Genomic DNA, 8,650 nt, shown 5'->3' with positions numbered 1-8,650 from the left:
GTAGCGCGGCGGGAGAGAATTTGTTTCTAATTTATAATTTATAGGCGCGATTTATTTGAAGAAATATTACAACATATAAAAACTACATAAAGTATCGAGTTCCACCTTGTACAAAGCGGCCGCGGGGGGTTGGGTACAATGCGATAAAAACGGGGCAGCGGGGCCGGGCCCTGAGGGGGGGTTGGGTCAGCACGGAGAGCGCTGAGGGAAAGGAATTTAAAAATAAAATTAAAAAAATAAACAGAAGGCAAAGAGGTGAAGTGTTTTTTAAAAGAAAATAAAACAGAAGAAGAAGAAAAGGCAGAAAAAAAAAATTCCAGGGGAAAAGGAAGGGAAAAGAAGGTTTGAACAGAAAGGAAAAGAAGGGGTTAAAAAAAGAGAAAGAAAAATAGGAAAAAGGAGGAAAAAAAGGAGAAAGAAAGAGGGGATGTAAAGAAGGGAGAAAAATAGAAAAGGGGGGAAAAGAGAAGAAAAAAATAGAGAGAGGAAAAAATAAAAAAATAGAGGAAAAAAAAGAAAAAATTGAGGAAAAAATAGAAAAAAATTGAGGAAAAAAAGAAAAAAAAAGAGGAAAAAACTAAAAAAAATTAAAAAAGGGGGAAATAAAAGCGAAACCAAACCAAAGTGAAGCAAAAAGGCCAAAAATCATCCCCAAATCAGCCAAGCCCCCCGAGGGCTCCGGGTCCGGGGACTCAGGCGGCCGCTTCCATCGGCTCCAAACGCGGCACCCGGGGACCTGGGGACACACGGACACCGTGGGGACAGTGTGGGGACAGGGTGGGGACACCGTGGGGACAGCGTGGGGACATGGGGACACAGGGACAGTGTGGGGACACAGGGACAGCGTGGGGACAGCGTGGGGACAGGGTGGGGACAGGGTGGGGACACCGTGGGGACATGGGGACACAGGGACAGCGTGGGGACACCGTGGGGACACAGGGACAGCGTGGGGACAGGGTGAGGACAGCGTGGGGACACCATGGGGACACCATGGGGGCAGTGTGGGGACAGTGTGGGGACACAGGGACAGTGTGGGGACAGTGTGGGGACAGCGTGGGGACAGGGTGGGGACACAGGGACAGCGTGGGGACAGGGTGGGGACACCATGGGAACATGGGGACAGCCAGCAAGGGTCAGGGGTCACTCAGGGGTCAGTTATGGTCACTCAGGGGTCACACAGGGGTCACGGGTCACTCAGGGGTCACTCAGGGGTCACTCAGGGGTCAGGGGTCACTCAGGGGTCACACAGGGGTCAGGGGTCACTCAGGGGTCACACAGAGGTCAGGGGTCACTCAGGGGTCACTCAGGGGTCACGGGTCACTCAGGGGTCACTCAGGGGTCAGGGGTCACTCAGGGGTCACTCAGGGGTCACTCAGGGGTCAGGGGTCACTCAGGGGTCACTCAGGGGTCAGGGGTCACTCAGGGGTCAGGGGTCACTCAGGGGTCACTCAGGGGTCACTCAGGGGTCAGGGGTCACTCAGGGGTCACTCAGGGGTCAGGGGTCACTCAGGGGTCACTCAGGGGTCAGTGGTCACTCAGGGGTCAGGGGTCACTCAGGGGTCACTCAGGGGTCACACGGGTCAGGGGTCACTCAGGGGTCACTCAGGGGTCAGGGGTCACTCACCGGCCGTGTCCTGGCGCAGTTTGGCCACAGCGCAGGCTTTGATCTCCAGCCCGATGGCTTTGGCCAGGGGAGGTGGCACCGCATTGCCCACCTGGGGACACCAATGGGGACATGGGGACACTGAGAGGGGACAGGGGACATGGGGACAGGGGACACGGGGACACAGGGACATGGGGACAGGGGACATGGGGACACTCAGAGGGGACAGGGGACATGGGGACATGGGGACATGGACAGGGGACATGGGGACACTGAGAGGGGACAGGGACAGGGACACAGGGACATGGGGACACTCAGAGGGGACAGGGGACATGGGGACACAGGGACATGGACAGGGGACATGGGGACTCTCAGAGGGGACACTGAGAGGGGACAGGGACAGGGACAAAGGGACATGGGGACAGTGGACACAGGGACAAGAGGACAGTGGACACAGGGACACAGGGACACGGGGACATGGGGACAGGGGGACAATGGACACAGGGACATGGGGACAGGGGACACGGGGACATGGGGACACAGGGACACACAGACACAGGGACACAGGGACACAGGGACACAGGGACAGCTGCTGTCCCCAGCACTGACCTGCCTGTGACCAATGGACACAGGGACACAGGGGGACAGTGGACACAGGGACACAGGGACATGGGGACATGGGGACAGGGGGACACAGGGACACAGGGACAGGGGACACAGGGACACAGGGACAGAGGGACATGGGGACACAGGGACACAGGGACACAGGGACACAGGGGACACAGGGACACAGGGACATGGGGACATGGGGACAGGGGACAGGGGACACAGGGACACAGGGACACAGGGACACAGGGACATGGGGACACAGGGACATGGGGACACAGGGACACGGGGACAGGGGACACAGGGACACAGGGACAGGGGACACAGGGACAGGGGACATGTCCCCAGCACTGACCTGCCTGTGCTTGTCCAGGATGTTCCCGAAGAGCCGGAAGGTGTCCGGGAAGCCCTGGGAGCGCGCGCACTCCCGCACGCTGACCACGCGGTGCTGCTCGGGGTGCAACACCCGGCCCTGCAACCGGACACGGGGACATGGGGACACACATGGGGACACGGGGACATGGGGACACCCATGGGGACATGGGGACACCCATGGGGACTATGGGGACACCCATGGGGACATGGGGACACCCATGGGGACTATGGGGACACCCATGGGGACACTGGGACCCCACCCATGGGGACACCCATGGGGACATGGGGACACACATGGGGACATGGGGACACACATGGGGACACGGGGACATGGGGACACCCATGGGGACATGGGGACACACATGGGGACAATGGGGACATGGGGACACCCATGGGGACACCCATGGGGACATGGGGACATGGGGACACACATGGGGACAATGGGGACATGGGGACACCCATGGGGACACCCATGGGGACATGGGGACACCCATGGGGACAATGGGGACACCCATGGGGACATGGGGACACACATGGGGACACTGGGACCCCACCCTTGGGGACATGGGGACACCCATGGGGACACACATGGGGACACACATGGGGACATACATGGGGACATGGGGACACCCATGGGGACACACATGGGGACACACATGGGGACATACATGGGGACATGGGGACACCCATGGGGACACCCATGGGGACACTGGGGACCCCACCACCGGGACACCCATGGGGACATGGGGACACCCATGGGGACAATGGGGACATGGGGACAGCCATGGGGACAATGGGGACACCCCTGGGGACAATGGGGACACCCCTGGGGACAATGGGGACATGGGGACACCCATGGGGACATGGGGACAGCCATGGGGACAATGGGGACACCCATGGGGACAATGGGGACACCCCTGGGGACAATGGGGACATGGGGACACCCATGGGGACATGGGGACATGGGGACACCCTAGGGGACATGGGGACACACATGGGGACACGGGGACACCCATGGGGACACCCATGGGGACATGGGGACACTGGGGACCCCACCACCGGGACACCCATGGGAACATGGGGGCACTGGGACTCCACCCGTGGGACACTGGGGACACTGGGGACACTGAGGACCCCACCACCGGGACACCCATGGGGACACTGGGGACACTGGGGACACTGGGACTCCACCTGTGGGACACTGGGGACACTGGGGACCCCACCACCAGGACACCCATGGGGACATGGGGACACCCATGGGGACAATGGGGACACTGGGACACTGGGACCCCACCTTTGGGGACATGGGGACACAGGGGACCCCACCACCAGGACACCCATGGGGACACTGGGGACCCCACCACCGGGACACCCATGGGGACATGGGGACACCCATGGGGACAATGGGGACACTGGGACTCCACCCGTGGGACACTGGGGACACTGGGGACCGTCACACCCCACCCGTGGGACACTGGTGACCACTGGTGACCATCAGACCCAACTTTTGGGACACTGGTGACCATCACACCCCACCCGTGGGTCACTGGTGACCATCAGACCCCACCACTGGTGACACTGGACACCATCACACCCCACCAATGGGTGACCATCGGTCACCACCTGACCCACCCCAGGCCGGTGACCACCGGACACCACCGAGGCCGTGACACCGTGACCGTGGCCACCCCCCACGGGCTGTGACCACCATCCCTGACCACTGGACACCACCAAGGCCGTGACACCGTGACCGTGGTCACCCCCTGCGGGCTGTGAGGCCGGTGACCACCATCCCCTGACCACCGGACACCACCAAGGCTGTGACACCGTGACCGTGGTCACCACCCCACCCACCCCAGGCCGGTGACCACCGGACACCACCGAGGCCGTGACACCCTGCCCGTGGCCACCCCCCGCGGGCTGTGACCATGACCACCGGACACCACCAAGGCCGTGACACCATGACCATGGTCACCCCCTGAGGCCGGTGACCACCGGACACCACCAAGGCCGTGACACCATGACCATGGTCACCCCCTGAGGCCGGTGACCACCGGACACCACCGAGGCCGTGACACCGTGCCCGTGGCCACCCCCTGAGGCCAGTGACCGCCGGACACCACCGAGGCCGTGACACCCTGACCATTGGCCACCCCCCGCGGGCTGTGACCACCGTCCCCACCTGTTTGCCCATGGGCTCGGGGTTGGTGACGGTGGTGCTGAAGAAGCCGTCCCACTCCAGGCGCCCGTACAGCCCGGCCCAGTGGTTGTGGCGGTTCCCGGTGTGCGGCAGGCACCAGGGGATCAGGGTGTTGAACTGCCGGTCAGCGGGGTCGCACGGCTTCCCTGGGGAACACCAGAGACACAACAACAGCCGGACGCCGGGATTCGGCGGGTGACGCCCGCCCGGCGCGGCGTCGCGGTCCCGGCGCGGCGGCACCCACCTTCGGCGCAGGAGCAGACGCCGCGCAGGGCGCCGGAGCTGCTGCGGCCGTTCTTGCGCTCGTGGTGGGTGTAGCGCAGCTTGCGGGTGTTGGTCCCGTCCGACAGCCGCACCTCGATGTTGGGCAGGTCCCGCCAGTCGGAGCCGGGCGCCAGCGGGATGTGCCGCATCCGCGCCGCCACCAGCGCGCTCATGTCCTGACGGGGACAACCGCGGGGACAGCGGGGGTGGGCACGGGGTGTTGGACACCCATGGGGGGTGTTGGGCAGCAATGGGGGGTGTTGGACACCCAGTGGGGGTGTTTGGTATCAATGGGGGTGTTGGACATCAATGGGGGTGTTAGACACCCAATGGGGGGTGTTGGACACCCAATGGGGGGTGTTGGGTACCCATGGGAGGTGTTGGACACCCAGTGAGGGGTGTTGGACACCCAATGGAGGGTGTTTGGAACCCATTGGGGGGTGTTTGAGATCAATGGGGGGTGTTGGTCACCCAATGAGGGGTGCTGGGCAGCAATGGGGGTGTTGGTCACCCAATGGGGGGTGTTGGACACCCATGGGGGGTGTTGGACACCCATGGGGGTGTTGGGCATCAATGGAGGGTGTTGGGGACCCAATGGGGGGGTGTTGGACACCCATTGGGGGTGTTGGGCACCCATGGGGGTGTTGGACACCCAATGGGGGGTGTTGGTCACCCAGTAGGGGGTGTTGGACACCCATGGGGGGTGTTGGAGATCAATGGGGGGTGTTGGGGACCCAATGGGGGGTGTTGGACACCCATTGGGGGTGTTTGGGATCAATGGGGGGTGTTGGAGACCGGTTGGGGGGCGTTGGTCACCCAATGGGGGGTGTTGGACACCCCGTGGGGGTGTTGGACACCCAGTGGGGGGTGTTGGGTACCCAAGGGGGGGTGTTGGACGTCAATGGGGGCGTTGGACACCCAGTGAAGGGTGTTGGTCACCCATGGGGGGTGTTGGACACCCAGTGAAGGGTGTTGGGCATCAATGGAGGGTGTTGGTCACCCAATGAGGGGTGTTGGTCACCCAATGAGGGGTGTTGGGCAGCAATGGGGGTGTTGGGCCACACTGGGACCCACTGGGATCCATTGGGACCGGCTGGGACCCTGTTGGGACCTCCTGGGATCCGTTGGGATCCCGCTGGGACCCGCTGGGACCCATTGGGATCCCTTGGGATCTGCTGGGACCCGTTTGGATCCATTGGGATCCTGCTGGGATCCGTTGGGATCGGTGGGGATCCGTTGGGACCTGTTTGGATACCACTGGGACCCGTTGGGATCCATTTGGATCCTGCTGGGATCCACTGGGACCCGTTGGGATCCATTGGGATCAGTTTGGACCCCTTGGGACCCCTTGGGACCGGTTGGGACCCATTTGGACCCGTTGGGACCCGTTTGGATCCTGTTAGGACCCATTTGGACCCCGTTAGGACCCATTTGGACCCGTTGGGACCCGTTTGGATCCGCTGGGACCCATTTGGATCTGCTGGGACCCGTTTGGATCTGCTGGGACCCGTTTGGATCCCTTTGGATCCCGTTGGGACCCGTTTGGATCCGCTGGGACCCATTTGGACCCGTTAGGATCCGTTTGGATCGGCTGGGACCCGTTCCCACCTTGCAGATGTGATCCCTGAGGATGGGCTGGTACTGGGAGCCGCGGATCTGCCGCTGGAACCAGGACTGGGGCTCGCCGTTGTAGGAGATCTCCAGCGCCGCGGCGCCGTTGCGGATCTCGGGCAGGTCCGACATCGTGTCCCGCACCGTGATGGTCCGGAACGGGCCCGAGTACGTCCTGGGGACACAATTCCCAATGGAATTCACAACCCAGAATTCCCACCATGGAATTCCCAACTCAGAATTCCCAGCTCAGAATTCCCAGCTCAGAATTCCCAACTCAGAATTCCCAACCGACATCGTGTCCCACACCGTGATGGTGCGGAACGGGCCCGAGTACGTCCTGGGGATGCAATTCCCACTTGGAATTCACAAAATACAAATTCCCAACTCAGAATTCCCAGCTCAGAACTCCCAAACCTCAAATTCCCAGCTCCAAATTCCCAAATTCCCACCGCAGAACTCCCAAACTCTGAATTCCCAGCTCAGAATTCTCAAACTACAAATTCCTGGCTCACAATTCCCAAATTCCCACTGCAGAACTCCCAAACCTCAAATTCCCAGCTCGGAATTCCCAAATTCCAAATTCCCACCATGGAATTCCCAGTTCGGAATTCCCAGCTCGGGGTTCCCAAACTTCGAATTCCCGCTGCAGAATTCCCAATCCCAAACTCCAAATTCCCAGCTCAGAATTCCCAAATCAGAACTCCCAAACTCCAAATTCCCTGCTCAGAACTCCCAATCCCAAATTCCAAATTCCCACCACAGAATTCCCAATCCCAAACTCCAAATTCCCAGTTTGGAATTCCCAAACTCTGAATTCCCAGCTCGGAACTCCCAAACTCCCACCACAGAACTCCCAAACTCCAAATTCCCAGCTTTGGAATTCCCAAACTCCGAGTTCCCAAACTCTGAATTCTGACCACAGAATTCCCAATCCCAAACTCCAAATTCCCACCACAGAACTCCCAATCCCAAACTCCAAATTCCCAGCACAGAATTCCCAATCCCAAACTCCAAATTCCCAGTTTGGAATTCCCAAACCCCAAATTCCCAACACAGAATTCCCAAACCCCAAATTCCCATCTCAGAATTCCCATCCCGGAGCTCCCCTCAGGCGCCTCCCCAGCCGCCTCGGAATTCCCAGAATTCCCGGAATTCCCGGGATTCCCGGGATTCCGGGCTCTCACCGGGTGATGTTGCTGACGAATTTCTTGTCGTCCACGACCACGCTGAGCTGGCAGGCGCGGGGGGCGAAGACGTGCAGGGGCTCGGGGAACAGCGGCAGCTTCTCCCCGGGAGCTGCTGCCAGAACGATGGCGCGGCGCCGTGTCTGCGCCACGCCGTACTGCCCGGCCTGGGGGGACAGGGGACATCAGGTGACATCAGGGACACCCCAGGGTGACACCAGGGACACCCCTGGGGACACCAGGGACACCCCAGAACGATGGCGCGGCGCCGCGTCTGCGCCACGCCGTACTGCCCGGCCTGGGGACACCAGGGGACACCAGGGGACATCAGGGACACCCCTGGGGACACCGGGGATACCCCAGGGTGACATCAGGGACACCCAGACCTCAGGGGACACCTCAGGGGACACCAGGGACACCCCAGAACGATGGCACGGCGCCGCGTCTGCGCCACACCGTACTGCCCGGCCTGGGGGGACACCAGGGGACATCAGGGGACATCAGGGACACCTCAAGGGACACCCCAGGGGACACCAGGGACACCCCAGGGGGACACCAGGGACACCCCAGAACGATGGCGCGGCGCCGCGTCTGCGCCACGCCGTACTGCCCGGCCTGGGGACACCAGGGGACACCCAAACCTCAGGGGACACCCCAGGGTGACACCAGGGACACCAGGGACACCTCAAGGGACACCTCAGGGGACACCAGGGACACCCCAGAACGATGGCGCGGCGCCGCGTCTGCGCCACACCGTACTGCCCGGCCTGGGGACACCAGGGGACATCAGGGGACACCCCAGGG

The 8,650-nt window shown here is 61.5% G+C and overlaps 1 protein-coding gene across 1 annotated transcript in view; it reads right to left on the bottom strand.

Moving 5' to 3' along the window:
- Window positions 1-81: 81 nt before the first annotated feature.
- The window catches only part of DNMT1 (DNA methyltransferase 1), a 28,991-nt gene continuing 20,422 nt past the window's right edge, over window positions 82-8,650 (bottom strand). Inside the window, exons 28-34 of the mRNA XM_058861751.1 lie at window positions 7,847-8,013; window positions 6,657-6,834; window positions 5,029-5,224; window positions 4,767-4,930; window positions 2,565-2,681; window positions 1,625-1,715; window positions 82-736 (exon numbers count right to left, since the gene is read on the bottom strand). Of these exons, the coding sequence (XP_058717734.1) occupies window positions 693-736; window positions 1,625-1,715; window positions 2,565-2,681; window positions 4,767-4,930; window positions 5,029-5,224; window positions 6,657-6,834; window positions 7,847-8,013 (957 nt within the window). The 3' untranslated portion in view covers window positions 82-692. The remainder of the gene's footprint in view (window positions 737-1,624; window positions 1,716-2,564; window positions 2,682-4,766; window positions 4,931-5,028; window positions 5,225-6,656; window positions 6,835-7,846; window positions 8,014-8,650) is intronic.

Source organism: Poecile atricapillus, chromosome 39, assembly GCF_030490865.1.
Source record: "Poecile atricapillus isolate bPoeAtr1 chromosome 39, bPoeAtr1.hap1, whole genome shotgun sequence".
NCBI lineage: Eukaryota > Metazoa > Chordata > Aves > Passeriformes > Paridae > Poecile > Poecile atricapillus.
Note: the sequence above shows the minus strand (reverse complement) of the source record. Positions and strands in the feature narration are given on the sequence as shown.